This window comes from Marmota monax, unplaced genomic scaffold, assembly GCF_021218885.2.
Source record: "Marmota monax isolate L192 unplaced genomic scaffold, Marmota_monax_Labrador192_F-V1.1 WCK01_AAM20220418_F8-fsc00316, whole genome shotgun sequence".
In the NCBI taxonomy this organism is placed as follows: Eukaryota; Metazoa; Chordata; class Mammalia; order Rodentia; family Sciuridae; genus Marmota; species Marmota monax.
The window spans coordinates 202265-229329 of NW_026693064.1; the positions used below are offsets into that span (position 1 = coordinate 202265).

The 27065-nt window shown below is 48.3% G+C and overlaps 1 protein-coding gene across 7 annotated transcripts in view; it reads right to left on the reverse strand.

Moving 5' to 3' along the window:
• Nucleotides 1-4420: 4420 nt before the first annotated feature.
• The window catches only part of Sfxn1 (sideroflexin 1), a 39453-nt gene continuing 16808 nt past the window's right edge, over nt 4421-27065 (reverse strand). For 3 of the 7 annotated variants that reach the window (XM_058582494.1, XM_058582493.1, XM_058582495.1), the window contains exons 3-9: nt 22395-22565; nt 21131-21229; nt 19395-19470; nt 18762-18847; nt 17722-17849; nt 15365-15414; nt 9277-10147 (exon numbers count right to left, since the gene is read on the reverse strand). In XM_058582494.1, the coding sequence (XP_058438477.1) occupies nt 9890-10147; nt 15365-15414; nt 17722-17849; nt 18762-18847; nt 19395-19470; nt 21131-21229; nt 22395-22565 (868 nt within the window). In that variant the 3' untranslated portion in view covers nt 9277-9889. The other 4 variants (XM_046453874.1, XM_046453876.1, XM_058582492.1 and 1 more) reach the window with 4 other exon arrangements.

Below are 27065 nucleotides of genomic sequence, written 5' to 3' on the forward strand. Positions count from 1 at the left end.
CCTTCTCTCTGCTCTAGAAGTGGATTCCCAGAAACTCCCCCTTTCCCCAATTCCAGACCAAAATCACTATTCCAAGTTTGTAGCCCAAGTTTGATTTTTTTTCCCTATTTCAACAGAGTTGGTGTTTTCCACTCTATTTTTAGTTTATTTAAAAAAAATTCTTCCTTGCATAATACCATCTTTCCCGGAGATGTTATTTTTGCAATCAGAATAAAATACATTTTTAGTATCAGAATAAAATGCATTTTGTTACAAATGGGAACAAGAGGGCAGAACTTTCTGATTGCAATCAAACATGGACTCCCCGACACTGGACACCGGCTGGGCAGTCCTCCTGGTTGCTGAGCTGATCCTCCAGCTACATGGCAGTGGCCTGCTGTCTGTCATTGCAGACATCATTGCAGAGAAAGAGAGGGACAAGACACGGAAACTAAGAAAGCCCACGGACTGGACATCGACTTAGGGCCATCCATGTATTGTTTTAATCTTTTTTTTTTCTTTTTTGGGGTACTGGGGATTGAACTCAGGGGCACTCGACCACGAGCCACATCCCCAGCCCTATTTTGTATTTTACTTAGAGACAGGGTATCACTGAGCTGCTTAGCTCCTCGATGTTTTTGCTGAGGCTGGCTTTGAACTCGCAATCCTTCTGCCTCAGCCACCCAAGCTGCTGGGAGTACAAGCATGGGCCACTGTGCCTGGCAACTCTTCACAAGGTTGTAAGTTACATTCATTGTCCCAACTTTACAACAGAGGAAACTAAGGCTCAGAGCTTGCCCCACGTCACAAAATGAGTAAGTGACAGAGGGAGGATTTGATTTCTGCTCCTCTCATGCACAAAGCCCTTCAGAATGAGCCGTGACTCCATGCTGACATCCATGCCTCTTCAGCGGCCCCTCAGGGGCCCCACGGCCTGCCCACAGGTGGCATTGCGGGTCTGGACATATCCTGCCATACCCGCCTCCAGGCGTGGACTTCCCCATTTCCCAGAGGCTGGCTGCCGCCCCCTGCTCCAGTGAGGAAACCCTAGGCATCCCTCTGGAGCCAGCTGAAGTGCCATCCCCAGACGCCCTGGGCACCCCCACCGCTCCCCAAGTAGGGTCCAGGCTCCTCTTCTGTAGCCTGTGTTGCTGCGGATGGCAGCGAGGGCAAGGAGTGGTCCACCTTTGTTGTGTGTCTGCCCCGGCCCCTCCGCGCGGACCCAGGTGTCCTGTACAATGTACCCGAAGAAACGCAGGGGGAAGGGGGAGACAGGAGCTGGTTCTCGCCTGTGGACGGCAGCCTGCTCGCCCAGGGGGTTGTCTTGTCCCCGCCCGCTGACTTCACTTGGGAGATGCGCATTCGAGGCGGGGTGGTGGTCGCAGGGGCCACCTGCGGTCGACTTGGAGCTGTGTGCTGCAGCCGCCGTCCTGCGGGCGATGCTGCGCCCTGGCGTCGCCGTGGCTCTGGGGGTCCGAGGCGTGGAGACCAAAGCGGGGTGCTGCCTGGAAAGGACCCCACGAGGTACTTGTTGCTTCCACTGTTCCCAGGGGTAGCTGGAGTCGCGAGGGGCCGCGACTGCCTCTGTGTCCCCAGGACGTTTGGGGTGGGGGCTGAGAGTCCGCCCCAAGGCTGCTGTGCCCAAGCCCTGCTATGATCGATCGCTGCCCACTCCTGGGAGCAGGGGAGACCAGGGCCTGCCTCCAGTTACAGCTGGACTCTGCGCCCCGAACCTGATGGTTTCTGATGAAAAAATAGCGAGTTCAAAGCCAGCCTCAGAAACTTGGCCAGGCCCTGTCTCTAAATAAAATATAAAACATGGCTGGAATGTGGCTCTGTGGTTAAGCACCCCTAGGCTCAATCCCTGGAGCCCCTGGCCCGGAGCGGGGGAAAAAAAAGGAATAGGAGTGCATTCCAGGAAAAGCTTCCAGAAACTGTAAAGAAGATAAAGATTGTCTGGAAGCTCAGAGACACCAACTGTTAACCACATTGGCCTATGTCCTTCTAATTGGTCTTTTATCGTGTCCATGCATTTATTGGGGATTATGATGTACATAGGGATTTAAAAAAAATAGCAGTTTGTATGTTTTGAGCTCAGAAACAGAAGAAAATATGTAACATTAGACAAGAATAAAGGAGAGAATGTAAAAAACTACAGGTCATCCTACCATCCAGAGAGCCTTTCTTCCCAACTTAGTTTATATTTGTGTCAATCAACTCTAATGTCTCTCGTTATGTATATTTTGCAAGAATCCAAATAAAAAACATAACATTCTAAAGAAAAAAATTTATTCTTTTATTTTATATTTCTCAATAGAGCATATTCACTTTATCTTTTTCCTGCCTGGAAATTTCTCACCATCTTCCGGACACATCTGCCAACCTCCCTCTTCCTCCACCTCCCTCCACTTCCCCAACCCCCTCATCTACATAGGTGCCACCGGGGGAGCCGCCATCCTCCATGAATGATAGTGTCCACTTCTGTGGGGGGACTTCTTAGGGGTGAAGCTGCTTTAAGAGGACATATGCTTTTTTTTTTTTTTTTTTAGAACATTATAGTCACACATGGTAGTAGCTGGGTAAATGCTAACAGAACCTTACATGCATGGAATGCCATTTCAGTTCATGTCCCCCCTTCCCTCTCCTCCTGCCTCCCCCTATTCTCCTTTCTCTGCTATATTGGTCTGCCTCTCCCTAATCTATTTATTTTTAATTGGTTCTTTGTACTTATATATAAAGGTGAAATTCCCTGTGCTGTATTTATGTATGCACATAACATGCTTTTTAAAGAATTCATTCTGCATTTCCTCCTCTTTCCCATCCCTCCCCTCTCCCTCTCCTTCCTTTGCCTGATTCATCTTCCCTAAACCTCTGTGATAACCAGTACTTCCCTCTGTCTTCCTTTATTTTACTCTAGCTTCCACCTATGAGAGAAAATGTTCAACCTTTGATTTTCCGAGACCGTCTTCTATCACTTGGCATGATGTTCTCCATTTCCATCCATTTGCCAGTAAAGGGCAAGTGCTTTTATAAACTTCAGTAGCTACCACCAAACTATTGCAGAGAAATGGCAGCAATTTGCACTGCAGCAGTAGTGAGAGTGTCCGTTTCCCAGGAGGGTCACCAACAAAATGTTGTCAAGCTTCTGGCCCCTGGACTCACACAGCTGGGTTTAGAAGAAGTGAGCAGGGGTGCACTGTCGGGTCTGGTGTGGCACTGCCTGCCTCCTCACACTCACGGACTCCTCTCCATGGTGCAAGGGAGAAGTGGTATTGTCATTTCACGGATTAGACACTGGAGATTTGGAGGGCAGCCTGTCTGCCAGGTCTGCACTCATCATCCCGGCCAGTGTCTTTCAAGCTTGAATGTCCTTTAGAATCCTCAAATGGCTTGTGAAAAGTAGGCAGGGCCCCACCTCCAGAGTCTCAGACTGAGAGAGTGTGGGATGGGGCCTAGGACGGGAAGTTCTAGGCCCCATCCCACACTCTCTCAATCTGATGCTGTAGTCCAGGGACCACACTTTGAGAATCACTGTTCCTGCTCTCCTCATACGGGACCCTACATGGACATGACCTTGCTGATCTACCCTTGCCCTTGGTTGGGTGATCATTTGAACTCTGCATGTTTATATGCTGTATGCATGTGTATAACTGGAACTTTCAGGGTCTTCCAAATGTCTCAAGTAAGTTCATGACTGATGATGTACTTCCTCAAGACTGCTTCCCCAGCTCCTTAATGGAGATGATGCTCAGAGGACACCACAAGGGAGTCATAAGGAAAGAAGGATGCAAACCACACTTGCAAGATTGGAAAGGCTGTGCTAAGCTAGTTAGAATGGTTCCCACTGATGGAGAAGCCATGATTTGTGTAGGAAAGCATCGGGTTACTCTCACTGAAAGTTGCTGGAGGCACTCGGCTGTGGGGCTGGGGTGTCACCGTGGTTCCTTCCCAGCCACACTCTAGCTTTGCGGTTCAGTTATCCATGGTGCATCCCAGTTCAAATTTACTAAAAGGAAAATTCCAGAAATAAACCACTCATAGGTTTTAATAACTTTTATGACATCTTGTTGTAATTGTTCGTTGTTATTACTCATGACTGTTGATCTCTTACTGGGCCTGATTTATGGATTAAACTTCATCGTAGGTATGAATGTGTCAGGAAAAAACAACACAGCAGCAACCAAACAGCCTACCTGAGGCTCAGAACCACTGGGGCTCCTGGGAATTGTCCCCTGAGGATAAGGCGGTTGACCATATGTGGGGTTCAGGAAGGTGGGACACTGGGAGTCCAAATAGGAATATATTTCTCTTGAAGGGATAATAGGAATATTTTTTCATTAGGAGTTCCTAATGGAACCACAATTATTAAGTCTGGATGGAAGGTAGCAGCCACTATGACACACAAATTGTCTTGTCCTCTGTGTACAAATAAAAGAGAGAATTTATTTTCATTCTGAGTTTATTTAACATTTCGATCAGTTGAACTGAAATAATACATTGACTCCAACACGGGCAAGACGCTGGGCTAACACTGAAACGGTATCTGCCAGTCGGTGACAGCTCACCATCCTGACTCTACACCTTGTCCACGGAAATTAACTGTTTACCATAATAAGCTTATTGCACTTCATGTGGATTGTTTCCTTCAGAAAAGGTATTCCTAAAATATGGGTTCCTTTGTTCTTTTTTTATAAAATGTGATTAAACCATACAGTTAATATTTCTACATAGAAGCATTAAGAGTCTGAAGCCTCAATATCCAGGTTTAAAAGGACAAGCCTCTGCTTTGTGGTGCCGCTCCCCAGTGGTTTGGCCGTGTCCCCCCAGTGTGTGCCCGTTCTCGGGAGCCAGCAGGCTTCCAGCCGGTCGCTGGACTGTCACAGAGTGCAGGCTCTGCCGGCCCCAGGGTAGCTGGGGGGTGGACTGAGAGGAGCGGGCACAGCCTGGAGGCCCCGGCTTCTTACCAACAGCGCTTTCATGGCACGGAGATCTGCCTGGAATCTCAGGCTTTTTGTCGCTTTTGAGAGAGAAGCATCGACAGTTGCAAAGTCTGCCCAAGGCCAGAACGCCATGGGGAAGCGTTCTGCTGCGACAGCAAGTCCTCAAGCAGGAGATTCTAGCAGCTCCAGGGAAGTCAGAGCTTCGGATCTGCTCACCCTTTCAGAGAAAAGAGGAACACAGACACAAGGCACCGCAGCTTTTCTTTATCAAGAAACTGTTTGCACACACTGTCAGGAGAAAGGGTCCATCAAAAGTAAATAGTTTCTAAATATTTTTTACACTTACAAATCTCTGAATTACAATGACATTGAAGTACATCAATGAACAGGTGCCTTGGTGAACATCTACAGACTAGAAATCATCGGTTACATTACAGACTCGATGGGAATGATGGAAATCACTACCGTGATGTATACAGCAGCCCGCGGTCCAGCCTTTTCAAACAGGAAGGAATGTAGGTACCATAGTCAAGTAAAACTCACAGTTACTGATTTATGCACATGTTAACTCTGTATCCTGAAAGCCACAGAGGTCTACAAGGATGGCAGGGTGAGCCATGCAGGGAAGGGGACTGTCACTTCTAGGAAACCAGCCAACCAGATTCATGCCGTCACATAGCCCAGGCACAGAACACACTTCCAAAATGAGACATTTGCTATAGTTAAGCTGCTTGATCATATGATGGAAATAACTGAATATAAAGCCAACAACTGCAAAGTAAGATCAACATGTTTATAAGAATAAAATCCAATAAAGAAAATGCACCGACAATATGGATGTGCTTAACTGTCGGTGGTGGAGGTGAGATGCCCGGCCTGGGGCTCTACTTCCGGAGTCTGTGAAGGAGCCTTTACCTAAAGTTCCAAGATCTGCACCACCTACTTCACCCTTGCCCTCTAGCCACACAGGAAGGAAGCAGTGCTCCCTTAGTACTGAGGGTGAATGTCTATGCTCTGCCTAGGACTTCTGCCTTCCCAGGTCACTGCTGGGATCTCCTGGATGGAAGCAGAGTGGTAATGACACTTGATGCTTTGGATCACCTTTGCGCTGACTGAGTATCTATCTACCAAGCCTATCCTAAGTGCCTACTCTATGCCTAGCAGTACCTTTTAAAAACCCTTGGCACAGGGTGGGGTATTGTCTTTGAGAAGCAGTCACTGTGAAAGCTACAGGGGGGTGTTCTCTAAGTCATCATCATTGAAACATGAGGGAGCCAACAGGTGTCAGGCCACTGGCCCGCACCACAGGCAGCGGCCTCAGCAGCAGCTTTATTCTAAAAGGCTAACGTGGAGTTTGGAGAAGCCGGAACCCCGGCTGACCGGACCTTCCTCACGACATGGCTACACAGGGCTTGCAGCGGGCAGGATCAGCTGTCGAGGTTTCCGTCCCTACTTTACAGTCCCTTGTTGAAGTACACGCGCTGCAGCTCAGGATGGCTCTCTTGGATCTTGGCTCGCAGCTCAGCCTCCAAGCCTGTCACACTCATGGAACTGGGAGGGGGAGAAAGGACACGGTTACTTTGGGGGCCAAAGTGTGAGACAGAACTAGAAGAAGTGGGGAGAGGAGGACACAGGTCTGGAGACCCAGGGCTGGTGCAGCAAAACAGTCCTCCCAAGGCTGCAAAATCCAAGTCCAGCACCTTCCACAAGATGGACGGTCACTAACGATCACAGAAACACAACTCCCAACACCTCACTCCTTAACCTCTGCTATTGCTAAGGGCTGAGCAATCTGTGGAAGTATGCAGAGGTGACACTCAGGCCTTCTGTGTCGGGGAAGCACTGTGTGGCCATGCCACCCCCCCCCCCGGAAAACAATGGAAATTCACCACTGACAGAAAGATGTGAGCACTCGGCAGGTGTCCAATACCAAATACATGCGTGTGCTAGCACAACTCTGTCTACTGCGCCACAACACCCATTCCCGCAAAACTTCAGGGAATACCAAAATGTACCAGAAGGAAAAAAAAGAAAAAAGGAAAGGAGAGAAAAAACACACAGTGGGGGGCAGTGGCCACGCCTGTGATCCCAGCTACTTGGGAGGCTTAGGCAGGAGGATCACAAGTTCAAGGCCAGCCTCAGCAACTTAGCCAAGACCCTGTCTCAATATAGAATAAAAAAAGGGGGCCTGGGATGTGGCTCAGTGGAGAGCACTTGCCTAGTGTGTACCAGGCCCTGGGTTCAATCCCCAATAACAGGGCAGGAAGGCAGGGGTGATTTGAATGCATTACAGCAGCAAATATATTAAGCTTTATTTATTTTACATATACGTATTTGAGATGTGGTAACATATAAGCTGAAGAGTCAGGATATGAATTTGTATGAAAATATGTAAAAAGAGTAAAAGAAAAATTGTGAATATAGAAAAGAAAACTTGGTAAAAAACTCCACAGTGGCTATTTTGCACACGATGGGACTGTGAGTAACCTTGTCAATGACAATGATTCCCAGGTATAGACCATGTGCTCTTGGAGAGCCGGACCCTGGGACGTGAGTGGCTGTGGAAAACTTCTCACTTCTAACTGGAGTTTAAATATTGGGAGGAACCCAACAAAACCAAGGATAGGTGGGGTTCTACATCTGGAATCCCTCCGATCTCAGAACTACAGACACTGCTGTTCTCAAGGCTCCTGGGTCCCTCTTTATTATTCACACATAGTACGTCCCAGCCCCTGCGTGTGACGGCAGCCGATGGCCACTGGTGCACATGTGCCATCTACCAGAGAAACGAACGATTCTCAGGTTGAGCCCCAGATTTGGGGGTTTGTGCAACGGATGGGGCATGAATCTCCCAGGTAGAGATGAGGAACTTCCTCTGCCCTGGTTTCCAGAACAGTCTGAGGCACCCTCTACAAAGCGTGCCTCTCTGTGGATATTAGGGTGATGAGTTCCCTGCTGTGAGAATTAAACCTCTACCCACAACCTGGGTCAAGGACAGAGGAAGAGCAGGCAAAAGGTGGCATCTGTGTGGTGGGGGGACCCTGAGGAAGTTCCTTCCAAGGTCGCCCCAAACCTACCTTGCAAGGCCAGGGCAGGAAGGACCTGCTGGCCATGAAGGAAAGAGCAAGGCAAAGGCAAGGGGTGTGGGCACGGAGGCACACCCCAGAGCAGAGCCTCGAGCCTTGGCGTGAGCTGAAGGGGAGGCCCGGGCGCACATGCAGCTGATCCTGCACCAGCCAATTCTGACTTACATCACAGCAGACCCAAGCGCAGCTTGTGATAAAGGCACACGCCCAACAAGCTTTTAAGGAAAACACCAAGCGGGAAGGAGGGATGTAAAGCAAGCACAGAAACTCCCCAGCCAAGCGCATACGCCCGGCTGGGGCTGAAGTCCCGTGCCTGGTCTACAGCTGCCCTGGCCCATGGATGGACCCCAGTGAACCACACTTGCATTTGATGAAAGCAAATCTGCAAAGTTAACCTGACTCTTATAAAACATTGGCACATTTTTCAGACTCAACAGTAGGGGGTGGAAAAGAGCTGGAGAGGGCTTGGCAGCTAGGCTGGGGTGGCGGGGGTGCCTGTCTCTCCTCCGGGAGCCCTTGGCCTCACTATTTCCATGAGTCTCAATGCCCTCATCCGCAAAGTGGAACACCAGCCTTGTCTCCCACTGGCCTCTAGGATTAGGACTCACAATCATCCCGAACAACAGAGACAGACCTTTTCTGAGGAAACAGGGCACAGCACAGGGGCGTGGCAAACACCAAGCTTAAAAAAAGAGAGAGAGAGAAATCAGAGTTTTGAAATGGTCAGCTTCTCAGATTCTTCTTTTCTTTTATTTTTGTAACAAACCCCTTTCTTTCTTTAAAACATTAGATGACCTTACAAAAAAATGTCCTGTTCACATATATTTTATTACCTGAATTGCCAAAATAACGAAGCAAAAGGAATCAAACTAAAACCCAAAGAGATAACAGGATTTAAGAAGGTCTCCCAGTCGCCCCAATGACTGTGGATTTCTGTAGAAGCAGCTTACTTCTCTTCCATGAGCTCCGGAGGTTCTGGGGTGGTCTCCTCTCCAAAGCTCTGTCCCCCTGTGTCCACCCTTTCTCTTACCTTCATAGGTGATGTCTTTATTTTTTTAAAAAGAAATCGATTATCTAAAAGAAATCTCTATGCTAACTACCCTGGCTGATCACCACTCATGGCACATGGGTATGAATTATCACACTGCTCCCCACAGACACATGCACAATTAAAAACCAAATTCGTTTTTTTGAAATGCATCTCCTGCTCACCAGAAGCCCACGAGGCCAACTTGGATGGGTGCGCTCAGCCACGGGAACCTCTGTGGAGAGACATAAGACCGTGAGTGCTTCTGAGAGGCCCCAGAGAGCGCGCCTGCCCATAGCCAGAGGGACGCTCTCACAGCACGGGACCCAGATGCAGAGTGGTTAGTCGGCTCAGGCAGTGCGTGCATTAGTATTGACTTCGGGTGGCCCCGTGGTCTGTTGGGAACACAGGTGCACAGTCCAGGGGCTTGCAGTTCCTTTCCCTGGGACGTGCAGCCCAAGGGCTGCTTACTGTACAGGGGACATAGGTAAACAGCTACCACCTAATTATGATTGACCTCCTGGCTGGGGAGACTGTACTGCCTGATGTGCTCCCTTCCGGCCAGCTACTGGAGGCGGGGGAGAAGGCAGGCGGCTCCCAGGCCCTGAGCTTCAGTGTCCTTGCCAGGATGAAAAACAGGCATCCTCGTGCTTCTCAAAGTGTGTGGCCGAAGAGGCACCAGAGGACCTCGGGGAGCACCTAGACCTTCAGAGAGCACCTAGAAGTGCCCGGGGCAGGGCAGAGACTAGCAAGCACCACCAGCCAGCGGCCCTCGCACCTTCCGCTCTCGGTTTTAGTTGCTGTCAGTATGGCCAAAACTCTGTCTGGTATAAAATTCATTACCAGTCACTTCCTTTTTAGTGAAATACAAACGTTGTTAGATCTTTAGTCTTCAAAAAAGGAGCAGCACCAAGAACGAAGGCAAAGAGCAGGACACACAGGTTATGCCCTGGAGGCCGGGAGGCGGCAACCAAGCCTGAGGGGGGTCGAGACCCGCAGCCACAGAGAAGGGCCAGCACAAGCATGCGGCAGGGAGGCGTACCCTGGTCCCCACGGAGACTCCTCCAGCGAAGAGGAACAGCAGGAGGGTCAAAGTAAAGGGAGAAGGGCAGGGACTGGAGAGAAAGGGAGAAATGTCATCAAGAGGAGACGGATCCACGCAGGCTATGCAGAACCCCCGCCTTCAGACAGAAAGGACAGAGCAGGTGCCACTGAAGGTGGCTGTGTCCTGGGGAGTGTGTCCTCAGCAGCTCTGTCTTTATGCCAACAGCACAGAGCATGCAAACCCAAGCGGCTGCCACACCACCAGGTGGCATAACCCCGTGGGACTGCCGTCATCCCCGTGGCCCATCACAGACAGAAATGTCCTCCTATAGCACAGGACTGTCTGATGCAGGGTTCCCGTGAGGAGGTGGCGAATCTCACCCAGATGTTCCTAGACATGTGACACCTGGGTGGGCACACAGCCTTGACAGTGGGTGGAAGCCCTTCCAACAGGCGTCTCCATTAGCTCATGTGGTCTTGATTTTAATTACTGCAACGACTAAAAGTACTTTTTTTCTTTGGACTGTTTTTTCCCTTTGGACTGGTGGTTGAACCTGGGGTTGCTTTTACCCCCAAGCTACACTCCCAGGCCCCCACCGCTTTTTTGAAACACCAAGTCGCCCAGGTTGACCTCGAATTTATGATCCTCCTGCCTCAGTCTCCTAAGCTGCTGGGGTTTAGGTGTGAGCCCTGTGCCTGGCTGCTGGTTTGTTTCCCGAGTGAGCATTGACGGAGTTCTTCATGCATTCTGGCTGCAAAAATTTCCTCCCAGTCTGTTTCTTGTTTTTTTTTTTTTTTTTTTTTTTTCTGTACAGTTTTTGAAGAGCGGAATTTTAAAAATTTGATGAAGGCAAAAATTTATCATTTTATTTCTTGACTGGGCTTGAATTTTGGGTGTTGTTTAAGAACAGCTCTTTGCTAATCAGTGCTCCATATTTTCTTTCAGTACTTTTATGATCACAACTTTTATATTTGTTTTCTATAAACATTGAGGGCTTATTTTTGTACATGGGTCTATTCCCCACATATTGCCAATATCCCTGCCAACCTAAAATGTCACAGCTCTCCTACCAGGTGTCATGCTGTGTCCTCAGGAAGCTTGTGTAGACCACATGTATGGCTGGTCCTGTCTAGGTGATTGCCCACCTGCCTCAGCTGGGTAACAGTCCCTCTATGCTCCATGCTATAGTTACCGTGCATGGTAACCTTTTGTCCTGGGCCCCTTTCCTCTACCATGCTGTCTGCTCCTGAGAGTGGGGCTTGTGCCCTGCTTCTGTGACTCAGGCTCCTACCACATTGCTTGGTATCCGATGGGCACTCAGGAGAGGGCTAATGAATAAACAGTGACCAAGAATGAAGAAACAAACACCACCATCAATCAGCACAGTCCTGAAAAGCCATCGGTCGTTATTAAAGGGAACAGAAAAGAATCACATTTAAAAGGAACAAGAACTATTATAGGACCCAAACTATACCAATTTTATCCCCAATGAGAGTGTCAGCAAGAGTGACCTACATTAAAAGTGACAACAGGGCCCGTTCTTCTAGAAAACTGTTTACAAAAGCACCATGATTTTAGTCAGTGGACTTCTTGGTAGCTGTAAAATTTTCCATGAGTCACCTGCCCATCCTGGGCGCCTCTTCCCAGTGCTCCACTTGGGGAAAGATGGAGCGTAGGGAGGATGACTCATGCACTTGCTCCCCACGCACTGTTGTTTAAAAGGCCCGGATTGCTCAGTTAGTTGGAGTCTGCAGAGGAGGGTGGTCATGCGCGAGGCAAAAGCCCAGATCAGTGCGTCCTTGCAGAGGAGGCGCACCTGGCGTGGGAGCCAGACCCAGGCAGACTCTGCGGCAGGGGCACAGTGTCCCGCCTCGGGAGTGAGCTCTGAGTCTTATAAAAGGTGTGCAGTGAAGCCCCCTTTTCCAAGCAGGGTGTGAAAATGCTCTGCACACCGAGAAGTGTGGACATGGATAAAACCAGCTCTGCAAATGCGGCAGCTGTTATTCTACTGTTTGAAAAACCATATTGATGTCCCTGGTTTGCGTTCATTTTAAAACTTTTTCTCCCTCTGCAAATGTTTCAGAAATGGCCCCTATCCAGCGAGTCCCAGCCTCACCTCTACCTGGGCAAAATGCAGCATTTACCTGCAAGGTGCCGCTGACCTGGGAGTGGTGGGGTGTGAGGGACCCCGCTGCGCTTGGCCGTTACTTTTTCAAAGCCACTTCTTCCACTGGAATCTGAAGTACAGCAGCCACCAGACCTCCTGTGGCCAGGGAGGGGCTCAGGCAGACCCCTGGGCTATTCGGACAGCCTCTCTCCTACACCTTGCCATAGCACTCCAAAAACTTCAGCGTGGGGATGGGGCGGGCAGGGGCTCCGTGGAAAGAGTGAGTAAGGTGCACCCTTTCAAGTTACGATGACAGCTCAGCTAAACCACACATTACAGGGGTAGGGAGAACAGTATTTATTCATCTTTCTAATTTTGCAAAGGATTGAACAGTGTGGCCACAGTGGCCTGGGATGCAGGTGTCATTTGGTAGGTCCTCCCACGTGAGAAAACACCAGGACGTAGCCACAGTGACTCCCACCTCAGGTGGGAGGAGGAAGCGAGTCTCCCCAGGGACTAGCTGTTGAGCGTCAGTGTGGCCAGAAATGCAGACCCATAGAACTTCTGGACTTCCAGCCATGGCCAGGCACACGTCAGCGGCTAGAGGATACTTAGGGTCCACTGGCTGGAGCCAAACTCGGCCGAATAATGACCCGCTGGTGGTGGCAGCTAATAAGATTCTCAGCCTCGACTCCACAGCCAACCTATTAAGGTGCCCTGCCAACTGGATGTTGGGGGCATTTGAGAGGCTGAGACAAAGGGGCAGGAAAAGCTTACATGCTGAGGATGCTGCCACGGAAGGTGACCTCCAAACTGACTTCCACGTCACCTGCAAAACTCTTGAGGATGGTGGCCTGGTAAGAGTACTGGTTAAACCACCTTTCCCACTCTGGTCTTGCAAAAGCTGTTACTTTAATGCCACACAAACAAAACAAGATGGCAATTCCCAAGTTTTTCACACAGCTGGAAATCTGTCTTGCTTGCAAAGTGTGATTTCTCTTAAATGTGGCAGGAGAAGAAATCTGCTTTATTAAGTGTGCCTTTTGATTCCCTGCTGCTTCTAAAGTCATCCATGTCGATACTGATGAGTTAAGGGATCAAAAGTTGCTTGGGTCCGCATACTGCAGACCTAGGGACTTCCAGGATCCAGAGAGCAGACAACAACCCAGGGCATCAGAGGGGTGACCATCGGATGCAGCAGCTGTTACTCTACTGTTTGAAAAACCATATCGATGTCCCTGGTTTGCGTTCATTTTAAAACTTTTTCTCCCCCGAAGTCTGAACCACCTCTTCTAAGTCAAGCAGAGATGGTCAGATGGACGTTTTCTCAGGTTTCTTAAATCATGAGGATGTCAAACCTGATGGATTCCAGCTGACCATATCATGGGTAGTGCTTAGACAAGTGTTGCCCTAGCCTATAAATGAATCCTTTGGGAGCTTTAAACCATTAATCATTCCCAATCTTGGCACCAGAAAGAGATTTCAGCAAAACTTTTTTATGAATCTTCAAAATACAAATTTGTCAAAGAAGAATGTGAAATGAGCCCACAGTTACAATCTGGTGTGCACACAGTCCCTCTTATCCACAGGGACCCTCCTGACCCCAGTGGGCGCCTGCAATGTTGGGTGGGATGGAACCCCACACACCACATGCTCGCTTCTCCTGTGGGACAGTTCAGACACACCCATGGGGCAGTCTGATTTCTGAGTTAGGCACATTAAGAGATCGACAGTGATAACTAATAACAAAATAGAACAACCACATAACAATACACTGTGATCCAGTGGCCAGAGTCACTGCTCTGTGCTTCAGGGCCATTAAGCAAATTAGGGGTTACTTAACACAAGCACTGTGGTACCATGACTGTTGATTTAATGACCAAGATGGCTGCTGAGGTTACTGGGCGGGTCGTGGGAGCAGAGTGGATATGCTGGACCCAGGGCTGACACTGCCCAGAAGGGCGTACAACTTATAACTCATGAGTTGTTTATATCTGGAATTTTCCATTTAGTGTTTTTGGACCACAGTTGACTACAGGTAGCTAAAATCATGGAAAATAACACCAGAGACAGGTGACTGCTGTTTCAGGAGATTGCTGCTTGAGTATAGGTGGAGCTGTTGGTATTCCTGTTCATCTAGTGATTAAGGTTGTCAGAAACCTACAAAGGAGACGGATGGGGCTCGGATTTTTGCCGGTCTGCTTCCTGGGGCAGTGCAGGGTCTGTGGACTTCCTCTGGGAGCCGTACAAGGAGCAGAGACAGTTCGTCACTGCAGAGCGACTGTTCTCTGTGGCACCGTGCACGCTATTACGTAAGACTGCTAGGGCTAGCGGTTCCACAAACTACAGTGTGGGGACCACGATGCTCCATGTCTCCAAGGCTCTCAGGAACAGGAGAGGAGTGCTGGGGAGGGGTTCCCAGACGTGGGTTCGGGGCATCCATGGGCAATGGTCTGGGAGTGTCTGTCAAGTGAGGTGCTCACTAGCACTGTTTTTCCACAGCATTATTTTCTTGGCTTATTTTTCAAAGCATGGACTTGAAGAGAAAGTGCTCACCTACTGCTTCCCTCAGTTTCCCCACTGGGACCCCCAGAGTGAGATCCAGGAACACGCCCCTGACCTCACACGGGAGGTTTGGTCTGTGAGCGGTGGCCTCTCTCCAGAGCTTCACAGTGGCCCTTGCAGTTACAGGTTTGCTGCTAAGACTCAGAAGAGCTCACCCCATGGGACCTGCCGTGTTCACCACAGCACACCTGCCCTCATAGTGAGGACCTAGGCCACTGCTCCAGGCAGGTCCAGCCACACCAGCTTCCCAACACAACATACCCTACTCGTCTAAGAACTGGGAAACTGAGGTGGATCAAAGTGGTGCTCACCCCGCATGGCACAGCGCGCAATCCAGGAAGGACACTGGTCGTGGGCCGAGACGTCCCAGTTACAGCTTCAGTTTCAATCTGCATGCAGCCCCCAGGACCCTCTCAGTGGCAGTGCTCTTCATTTAGGAACACTGCCCCAGACATCTGAGGTCAGAATGGAATGTCCCCAGCAACATCACCGCGTTTACATAAGTGCCCAAGAGACATGGACCTTCCTGTTCCTTACATGCTGCTGGGGCAGGAGACATTCTGTGTGTGTGTGTGTGGGGGGGGGGGCTGAGGAAGGGCAGCAGCCGGCACTCACCTTCAGGAAGGCCTTCTTCTCCAGAGTGTTCATGATAAACGGAGGGATGGCTGGGAGAAAGCACAGAGCACAGAAAGCTCGACTGAATGACTGTTTTTGGCTCAATTTGTTTTTTCAAAAATTCGACAGAAGGCTTGTGTCACTTGGGCTGTTTTTACATTGGCAGGTGAAAACTATTTGTAGTGATTCTTTATTAAATTCAAATTTGTTGATGATGGCCCACTGTACATGCATCAAACGACTGTATGTCGCATGCATCTGTCCAATTAAACCAATAATCATAAGATAAATAAACTTAAATTTATAAAATTGCAGAAGTTCGCAAAATAACATAATGCTCTCTGCCAGCCAGAAAGGTCTATAACCTTGAAAGGAATTCAACACTGAGCTTTTAAAAGGCAACAGCATGGGCATCAGGAATGATTCCCCCACAGCCTTCCTTGAGCGTCCACCATGCATGCAGGACAGCTGAGGGATCCTGACCAGAATCATGCAGAAGTTGCTTTAATATGGGCTGGGTGGGCTACCTGTGAGCTGGGTGACCTTGGTAAGGCTGCCTGATTTCTCTGGGCCTCTGTGTTCTGTTCTCCTGTCTATCAAACAGTGGGCATTATGTTAAACTGGTGGCCATGACTAGACCTCGGGTGCAGGGGCGACATCTGGGACCTGGGTGGCAGCACTGGCTCATTAGCTCATAGCTATCCACGTATTTAAGGTCACACCAGCTGTTTCAATGCAGCTGACAGAAATCCTGGGTTTCTTTCCTGGAGATCAGTGTTTACAATAACCAAGTTGCTGGAAATGAACTTCACTAGGACTTACAGGGGAAAAGCCTAAACCCAGAGCAAGCGAGGACCATAAGTGGGAGTGGCCATTTGGTTCCCAAAACCGTGGGAGCCAGGGCTCAGCAGGCGTGTCCAGGGAGCTCTGTGGCCTCCTCACAGGTAGCAACAGGGTCTGGCTCTGGGCTCTAGGCCTGGAGTTCACACTGTGGCCTCCTGGGCGCCCCACAGAACACCCGGTGTCCCCACATGGCAGCGGAGGTGCCTGTGTGGAATCAGATGAGGCCGACTTTCCCAGTCAGCTGGAAGGCAAACACAGCTGGCCCTGGCCCTCAGGGTTGTGGGGGACTCCGGGGGTGCCCAAACCCTGGATGTGCAGGTCCCCTGGAGAAGGTTGGCGTCCATGCAAGTGACCTTCCCACCTCCTCCTGTGTACTTAAGGTCACCTCGAGATTACATGTGCCGCCTGGTACCATGTCCATCTCTGTGAACAGCTGTCATGCTGAATCGCTTAAGGAACAACGACAAAGGTAAAATCCTGCCATGGTCCATGCAGATGCGTCCTCTCTGCGGGCTCATGAGGGGTGCAGGGTGTGTGGCTGTGCTCAGGCGGCCTTCACACACTCTCCCTGACTTTTGCTGCCTAGTCCTACTTGGCTGCCGAAGAGTATCCACAGTGACAGAAGGAATTTAGAAACAGCCGCAGGCGTGGTGGGAAAGCCTGACAGTAGCTGATTAGGTAGGCTTCATCTGAGAGCTTCCTCTTATAGCCAAGTGCTCTTCGCATGCAGCTTAAGTGATAAAATTAAACACACGAATTTCTGTTTTGTTTCATTTCTTTCAAAGACTGAGTGAGTCTGGGAACCTTCTCTAGGATTCCTGTCTCAAGGCAGCTTCCAGCCACCTTACGATGAGCAGGACACTCAGAGGAACTAAACACAGTGCCGGCTTTGTGGTCACACTAGCTCCAAGCCCTAGAGAGGAAATAGTCACTTGGCACACACTAACAGCTGTTCTAAGCATTCCCACATATTCTGTGTTCCCAGGGTTTCCAATGGCTACAGATGAATCTTCAGGAGAATTTATTTGTCTCCATTAAGTTTTGGGAATTCTAAGATTTACACAGATCAAATTCCTTCTCTTCAAATCCTCACCACTTGCACTATGTCACATGGTCCAAACACCCAAGTGTTATACAAACTTTGATGCACAAAATTATTAAAAATATTGCACAAAATCTTTAGAGCATGTGCATATGAGTAAATTCCATGTTTAGACAAGTAAACATCTTATCCCCAAGACAGCTCGTTATATACTCATTTTATGTAGGCAAATATTTGCCAAATTCAAAGAAATCCTAAATCTGGAACACAGTTGGTCCCCAGCCTTTGGGATAAGGAATACCCCTGCACTAGGTGTTTATTTAGTTGTTATTTTCTGCAGTTGCCACCAGAGGCAACTTTCCCACAGGAGAGTGACTTTACACTGCCTTGCTGTAGCTGGGACATGAGAAGGCTCCCCGAGCCTCCATGTATGGGGTGAATGAAGGGACGACGGAGACGCAGGTCCACTAACCCATGCCGGGGGCCGCCATGAGAATCCTGGAGACGACCACCTGGGAGATGGCCTGCTGTGCCGCGTTCGCTGACTCGCCCAAGCGGTTCCCGTTGTCATCGGTGACTGGAATGCCAGCTTTGAGCTCCCTGCAGAACCAAACATAAGCAAAGGTGCCCACGCGTGCCCTCCTGCAGTACCCGGGACAGCGTTCGCTGGCAAGATCAACCCTGCTGCATCCAGAGCCCACTCAGGCGTCACTTTTGGCACTGACAAATGTATTTTTAAATGCCATGAACAGGTTCAGTCCCCTCTGACAGACAAAGGGAAAATAACACTACCACACTTTAAAAAGGTGTACCCTTTCCAATAACAATATGCTCTGAAGACTAGATGTGCTAACTTGAGGATAAGGCTGATTTCCATGTTCACGTACAGACCTGAGCAACTTTCCAAACCAGGGGCAGATATAAGGCAAGGCATGGAGTTGACTAGCTGCACGGACACAGTCTAGACCACAGCTCTACTGGAGAGGCAAGACAAGGCACTAACACTAGAACTCCTACTGTTACCCTGTTTTTCTTTTTCCACTCCAAAATGCTTTTTCTCGTTCTTTCTTCTCCATTAATTTTTGCCAATTCTAAAAAAATACCTTCAAAAGTACATATTAATATTACTTTAAACTCCAAAAGAAAGCCCCAAGGGAATAAAGGGAACCTATTTGGAGGGTCAGCTTCTCCTGCATAGACCTTCTTCGTCTAACCCAACCTCAGCTCAGCAACAGCTTGAGCCATGTCCTAAGACCTTGGTTACAGAGAGTGGCTGAGCTAGCCTCAGCCCAGGCTCTCACCAGCCTGCTCTGGCAACTGGCAGCCCACGGCCAGGTGTACTGCCCCATGCACCTACCCTCACCCCAAGCCTGGAATACTTTGAGGCACATTCCAGATCACGCTTAATTTTATCTGTACAGTAAAAATATATTTTGGGAAATTTCAGTGAAGCCCATTATTACAAGAGATGTCCTGCCAGTGCAGTCCTCTGGGAGTGAAGGCCGGCCTTACCTTTGACGCATCAGCGGGATGTTAATACAATTGGCAGCAGCCACGGCAGCAAAGGGCACGAAGCGTCCTATGAGTGGCGACACGTGCTGCAGGAAGGTGACCGGCAGCGTCAGTTCCCCTCCTGTGGCCAGGTGGGCTCCCAGACCCTCCCAGACATGCTGTGAGCCCCGGGCATGCAGACACACAGCCACCAGCACCTTAAGGTGGTTTCCTTGGGGAGTTTTTGCTTTCCTGGCATGGGCACACTGGGACAATGCACACCCCTGGGGCACATCAGCAGCTTGGTGTAGCTGAAGGCACGTGGGCTCTGGAGTCCCAAAGTCCCAATGTTTGAGTTCAGATACTGCCTCCTTCAGCTCTTCAGAGGCCCGCGGCCACCACACAGACTCAGGGACTGCCAAGATGGGGCACTCAGAGGTTAGTGCACAGAGCCAGGCAGAGCTGACCGTCCTGACTGGTGCCATTGGTGATAGCCCTTCCACACTCACAGGGGATATAATAAAGCATGCAGCTGCAGATAAAAGTGGAACAACAAAGCCAGGACCAGGACATTCCTGAGAAACACCAGGAGACTGGGGCCAGAGAGGTGAGACTGCACTGCCCCACTCTGCCACCAGATGGCAGCCTGAGTACCTTGGTCAGCGCGTTCAGCCCCAGTGCTGTGGCCACAGCCCCCGTGGTTGCAGAAACGTAAGCTGTTCCCAACTCACTGAAAAGGAAAAAGGAGATCACATAAATGACAACTGCTGTCAAGAAACTGGCACTTGGGCCTGGGGCTCTGTGGTAGAGCACTCGCCCAGGACGTGTGAGGCCCTGGGTTTGATCCTCATCACCACATAAAAATAAATAAATAAAATAAAGGTATTGTGTCCAACTAAAAAAAAAAAAAAAATATATATATATATATATATATATATACATATACATATATATATATATATAAAATTGATTTATTTTTTAAAAAAGAAGAGAAACTGGCACTTGATTTGAAGAAACATGGGGAGAGAAGAGCATCATAAAAAAACCGGGAGTCCACAAGATGATGCTGTTCACCATTATTCAAATAGGAAGCCAAGAGAAGTCCTTGAATAGTGGACTATAATAGCCCCAAGAACAAGCTTCTTCACAGAGACAATCCCAGATGGCAGACAGCACATAAGTCTCCTGGTGCTGAGAACAGGGCGCGCCGGGGTGGGCCAGCCCAGTGGCCAGGGTGGGCAAACGCTGCGGCCAGGCGCTAACCGCAGAGACACTTCCCTCACATTCACACACACACACAGGAAGCAGGACGCAGCGCTGCCATTCTCCCAACACTGCCTTGGTGGACAAAATACCACAACGCATGGGCTCACCCTAGACAGAGGGCAAGCAGCTGGCTCTTAGTGGGGACGGACACTGCTGGGTTGCAGATTTCAGTATCCACTGGATGAGAGCAGAATGGAACTGTGGGCTTTCAAAGGTAATTTTGAACCACCAAAAGGAAAACATTTTCTTTCAAGTGTTACACAAGCTACACTAACATTTTTGTTCAACCTCTATCTTTAGCTCGTTTCTCTCTTTGTTCTAACAGGAGGTAAACTTGTGAACTCTCTGCTTTCTGTTGGGCTCCAGAGACAAAGCACGCACAGGGTCACACCACCATGACCCACCTTGATTTCTGCAGAGGCCACACTGTTGACTTCCCTACTTTGATGCTGGGGGCTTTGATGCATGCACACTTAGGAGAGTAGAGCATGTCATTTATCAATGGTCAGACCTGAGGGCTCCCCAGCCTGTGCTCTACAGGGGCACCAAGTTCCAGAGTGCATGAGAGATGCCATTCTACCAGTGCTACTAGCAGCAGGAATACTGACAGAGAGGGCAGGTGGAAGGGGGCCTGTTTTGACCCAGAGGGAGGAGAAACTCTACTTTAAAAGATGTTATGCAGATTTCTGTACAGCATAAACAACATTTTTAAAAATGTATCTTCATTTTATTTATTTTTATGTGGTACTGAGGATTGAACCCAGACTTTAGCCCGTGCTAGGCGAGAGCTCTACAGCTGAGCCACAACCCCAACCCCAACAAATGCATCTTTTGAAAAGGAAAGTATTCTGCTACCTTTCCTATCCTCTACTATACAACAGTTACTAATATGGCATTATGTAAAAAAGTGGATGTGTAACCAATATGATTCTGCAATCTGTATACGGGGTAAAAATGGGGGAGTTCATAACCCACTTGAATCAAATGTATGAAATATGATATGTCAAGAGCTATGTAATGTTTTGAACAACCAATAAAAAAAAAAAAAAAAAGAAAAGGAAAGTATTACCACTTAATCAGATGGGCACTGGGGAAGCAAGAGGAGGCGGAACCTGCGAGCTTACCTCATAGTGAGAGGGGCATCTCCACTTCTGTTGGTGTAATTGACGATGGCGTTGAAGGACTGGTTGATCCACTGCCAGAACAGGACAGCTGGTGTGGTCCTGTAACAGAGCAAACCACCCCTCACCACCTCCACCTGGGACCAGCTACAGCCGGAGTCAGTGTGTGCATAGCGACCGCCAAGAGGAGGGGGCGGAGAGGAAGGCTGGGGCAGAGGCACAGGCCACAGGCTCAGGACCTGTTTGGTGGCTTTGGTCCTCTGATCAGTTTTCTCATTGCCAAGCTCAGAGGTTTACTGTGCGATGAAGGTAAACTGTAGAGAGCCTGACACAGAGGGACCATAAACGGCAGGTTCCTCCTCTTGGGCTGGGCAGTCCTGGCACCTCATAGCTGCAGTCCTATGTGCTACTGTGTGTCCATTTATGTGTCCAGGTTGACCTGCACCTGTGCTTACACCTACATAAGGTATTTTATATCCATATTTATATAAGTAGGCTAAAAGGAGAATTTGCTCTTAGATTCTATTTTCTTTTGGGCCTAAGATTTAGGAAAAACTTCAACTTCCCTTTGAACAACAAAAAAGATGCTACTTAGCAAGGGAGAAGGTAAAATGGATCTTAAAAGTGTTTCTTAAAGATAGATTTGCTGCTGAGCAGAGGTCAAATGTTTACACCAAATAGAACTAGAAATGAAATGACATATTTTTCTCCCCAGTGCAACAATACCCCTATTTTATTTTATTGATTTACTTTGGTTGGTACCACAGATTGAACCTAGGGGTGTTTAACCACTGAGCCACAACTTTAGTCCTTTTTTTTTTTTCTTTGAGACAGGGTCTTGAGAAGTTGCTTAGGGCCTCGTTAAGTTGCTGAGGCTGGCTTTGAACTTGCCATCCTCCTGCCTCAGCCTCCTGAGCTACAGGATTATAAGCCTGCATCACTGTGCCTAGCTCCCCTATTTCATTTTTAATCATTTTAAATTTTATTTTTGTAGAATTTATTTGTAGAGTATAACATGCTGTTTGATATCCTTCTGAATAACTAAACCAAATTCATTGACACACTCATCACCTATATACTTAGGAAACAGCATTTATTTTTTAGACACTTACATATAAATATACACTTTGAAAAAAAAGACATGAGGGGTGCGGAATGCTTGTGCCACAGTGAAACCATTCTTATACGAATTAAAATGCACTGATCAACACAGGCGCCCTGGGTCTCTGGAAAAGGGGCAGCCAGCTGGCTGCAGGGCATGGCTCACCTGTAGAAGGTCATCATGCACCCAGTGATGGTCATGTTCATGGGCACCTGGGCCGACATCCGCCCGATCAGGATCATCTTCTCCCCGGTGTCAGGGTGGAAGGCAGACTCGTACACGTACTTGGCTCTCCACAGCTCGTTCTCTGTAAGACCCGGAGGGACAACTCCTTGTCTAGGGACAGGACCACAAATAACACGGGGCGGCTCACTTCAAGTCCACACGGCACCCGCACAGGCCTCGGCACGCTCACAACTGCCTGCCACGACGGTGCTAGCTTAGTTCTCAGCTGGCACCGACTTATTTGTATATTTATGCCTTTTTGGCGCAGGGGACTGAACCCAGGCACACTCCACCACTGAGCTACGCCCCAGTCCCTGTCAGTAAAAACGTTAAAAACACAAAGGATAAAAAGTGCTTAAAATGAACACTTCAAACATATTCATCTGAAATTATCTGTAATTTGAATTTTTTTTTGAAAAACTGTATACCAGAGAAGTATTCAACTTTGAAATATTCTTTGTTTTAAATGACATTAAAAAATGTAGTTTGAACTTTGCAAACTCTAAAATATTTTAACCAATTAGACAAAAGCTATGGCAATCAAGAACACTAATTCATTTTAAACCTGTAATTTGGAAACCTAGCTTAGGAAGACTCTTTAGTGTAAAAGAAATGTCAGGCACATCATTTGTTATTTCTTCTCTCTGTCAAAGGAATACCTGTCCATTGCCAGAAATTCAGAAAATGTATGAATTCATCAGAGCGATTAAATCACTGCAGCCTTAATGCAACCTGGTGAGCAGCTTCAATCTCCCTCCCAGGGTCCATATGCTGAGTGTTTACGTAAAGGTGGGCACCAGACCTGCTGCTTCAACACCACCTTTTAAATTCAACAACATTTTATGAATGCTTCTGTGCCTACAGATATTAGTCATCTCTACTGGGTTGAACAGTGTTTTCCCCAAATTTCATGTCCACCTGGAACAATAGGATGTGACCTTATTTGGAAATGGGGTCTTTGTAGATGAAATTAGTTAAGATGAATGCTACTGGATCACAGTGGTTGCTAAGTCCAATGAATGGGGTCCTTAGGGAATGGCCATGTGCCAACATACCAGGAGGCCACGTGCTTTAGGAGGTGGAGCTCCCGTACCCACAGCTCAAGGCCAGCAAAGCATGCCTGGAGCCAGCAGGACTTAGGGAGATGCAAGGACACCGTCTCCCCTCCAGGCTTCAGAGGGAGCACCTGAACCTGGAGGCTGAATTTCTGAAGTTTTAAGCCACTTAGCTGGTGGTAAATTGTAGCAATCTCAGGAAACAAATGTGCACAGCATCTGCTGTCTGATTTTAAAACAAAGTAGGATTCCACTGCCCTGGTGTGAGCATCTGAACTGCTGAACTTTCTTCCTCTGTGAAGGATGAGGAGCACATACAGTTCCCTGGCAAGTGAGTCACCCCGCATGTGAGATTGCCTAGAGAGGAATGTGCAAGGTGGCTGACACCAAGGCTGTGCACCATGTTAAAGCTTCAGCTATGTCTTGGTCTTGATCATCATCAGCAGCAACAGCAGCAGTGCTGATATTTAAGTAACTTGAAAGTGTATTTTATATGTGGGGGATCACTAACCCGGGTGTGCTTTCTGCCATCCTGGATGATTCTTTCCTATGTGGCCAGGGAGGGGTAGGTGAGGCTCTGCCTAGAAGGTCTGATTGACCGTGATACAGTCGTGCAGATGTCCACCTGTGTTTTCCACAGTTCAGAACAGTGATTTCCCTTTTGTCACTAGTTTTTCATTTGCTTAAAATGTATCTTAACATGTGAACCTGTGAACCTTGCTTCACCTTATCTCCCAGGTGGCTGCCTGCTCTGGGCTGAGATTTCCTGAAGATCAGGTCTGCTTCCTAGACCTTCTCCTGTGTTCCCATTTATCTGCATATTCTGACACCAATGCCCACGATCTTAACTTATCTGTCCATCGTGATTGTTGCTGAAGCAACTGCAACTCTGACAGGGGAAAAAAGATGTCAGTGGCGGGAACACAAGGTTAAGGGAATAATTCTATCAAATGGGCCCACTGGGCTGACCCCCACATTCTATTCCAAGAAGCAATTTACTTGCAGCCCCGCCTGGCCTAAGTGGACAGGATTTGTCAACATTTCTCAACAAACTACCTGTTATCTGCAGGAGAAATGCAGCCAGAAATAACATTGGAAGGAGGAACCCAAGTTATCCTGATGGGCAGATCTTTGTAATCCCTTTCACAGACTGAATCCCAGAACCCAGGGAGATGAGGATTGCTCCTAACCATAAAGTCTGTAACAATTTATAGTTAAGAATCCCATTAGAACTGGTCAGCATGGGCCAAATGACCTAGAGTTGTCATAGCAGTGGGGACTTAAAATCTGATGTCATCCTGCTGTCAGTCAAAAGTCAAGAGGTGGGCCTGGGCAGGACTCTGGAAGCTTCTCTGGGATCCCCAATAAAACAGGAGTGCAGGAGAAACACTGTCCCTCTTGTCTCTGAGAAAACCCACTCCCTCCCCGAGACTATCCCCTTTTGCCTTTTCCATCCTTTCAATAAGTTTTATTGCCTGTTCTTCTGAGCGACATGCCTGGAATCTTTTTGACTGGATCAAAAGGATTGGGGCTTGAAGGGGATCGTTGTGCTGCCTCAGTTTCCCAGAGGGCCCCAGCTCTGTGACAACTCACCCATTCTTCCTTTTTTTAAAAAAATGCCTTAATCACACTCATTATTTATTCTTCCAGAAACACCTTACAATTATCTTGTAAACTTCATAGGTGATTACAGTGTGTTTTGACCGACACCCTGTTAACTGGAGAGCAGATATTGCCAACAGTGCTTCTAAACTAATGGAGAGGAAGGCGCGGGGCCGTTCCCCAGCTTCATGGAGCACACTGCAGTGTGGTCTCCCAGGGACATGCCCTCTTGGACTCAGAGAGATGTTATGGGGAAAACAGCAGGGGCCTGTCGTCAGGTTTAGGGAAATAAGTTAAACGGCTTCTCTACTCCTCGACTTCTTGGGACTTATGGAAGTGACGTACACTTATGGGATGTGGCACCCTCAGGAATGGAATGTGAACTTTTCCAAATCCAACTATAGAAACCACCTTCCTCTCCTCCCCTCCTCCTGTGCTGCACCTCTGCAAAGCCATTCAGGAAGTGCTGCTCGGGTGGCTCATCCCCTGTGGTGGGGCGGGCTGCTGGCCTGTGAGCTGTGCCTGTCATCTCTTCTCTTCCTTCTGGTGCATGTTGGACAGCGCCTCGCCCCGGGCTGATGGACCACTCCTGGCTTTCATCTGCATTTTTCTGCAGCTAGTAACACTCCAGGTCTTCCCAGATGCTGGCTTGCTATTCCCAGCATTACTTTGGGGAAGTGTTTTCTGTCTGCTGCAATCTATCACCCACCTTACAAACTGTGTTATCTTATTATATTCAAAAAGAGTTTTTTTTTTTTCCATCTTCTGGGTATAAATCCTTTGTGAGATAAGTTTTGCAAACCCTTTCGTGCAGTCTGTGAGGTGCACTTTTGCTCTCTAAATGGAGTCATCTGCGTGGAAAATCTTTTACGGTGTGGAAGTTCAATTTTTCCACAGTTTCGTTCCTTTTTTCCCTCCCCCTGTGCTCAAGTCCCAGAGAATCTTCACAATTCCCAAAGCCACAAAGGAGCTCTGTTTTCTTCTAGGGATCTTTCCATGTCAGCCTGGATGTTTCTTCAGGTCATCGTCATCATGAGCTGCCTTTGGTTTGCGGTGTACAGAAGGATGGACGCTCACTTTGTAGGACTGCCCGATTTTTCACTGATCATGGCCACGTTTCCTCGTGGATTATCTTGGTGTAAAATCAACTCAGTGTATGAGCTTGGACCTAATTTAGAAATCGGCATTTTGTTTCATGGTCTGTGCTACAGTTTGAATGCTGAATGTCCTCCCCAAAAGGCCCGTGTGTGGAAGGCTCAGTCCCCAGGGTGTTGCTATCGGGAATAGAGGGCTCTCTATGAGGGGCCTGGTAGGAGGTCTTTAGGGCATTGGGAGCGTGCTCTGGAAGGGGCTGTGGGTCCTTCTCATCCTTTTCTTTTTTTCTTGTACCCTGGCCATGTGGCAAGGGATTTTTCACTCCACCACATGCTTCTGCCAGGATGTGTGCCCCCCCTACACACACAATCAACCAAAGAAATGGTGCAACTGGTTATGGATTGGAACCTCCAGAACTATGAGCCAAATAAACCTTTTCTCCTTCTAAGTTGATCATCTCAGGTATTTTGTTATAGAAACACAAAGCTGTCTAGAGTGACAGTCTACGTGTCTACCTTTGCACCAGTTGTAGGCATTTTTACTGTTAGTGCATCAGGTCTTGAGATGAGGTAGGGTAGTTCCTCAACTTTGCTCTTTCTCAAAATTGCATTCAATCACCTAGGTCCTCTGTATTTCCATGTAAAACTTTTAAAATCAGCTTGCAATTTCTATAAAAATCCTGCTGGGATTCTGATGCCACATTGAATCTACATCAATTTGGGGAACAAATGACATTTTAATGATTAGGGGTTTTCCAAACTATGAACATGGTATTCTCTTTTCATGTAAACAACAAACCAACCAAGGGATTCCTTTTCGTAATCTCTGTGTTGTGTGCTTTGACTTTACAGGCATTTTA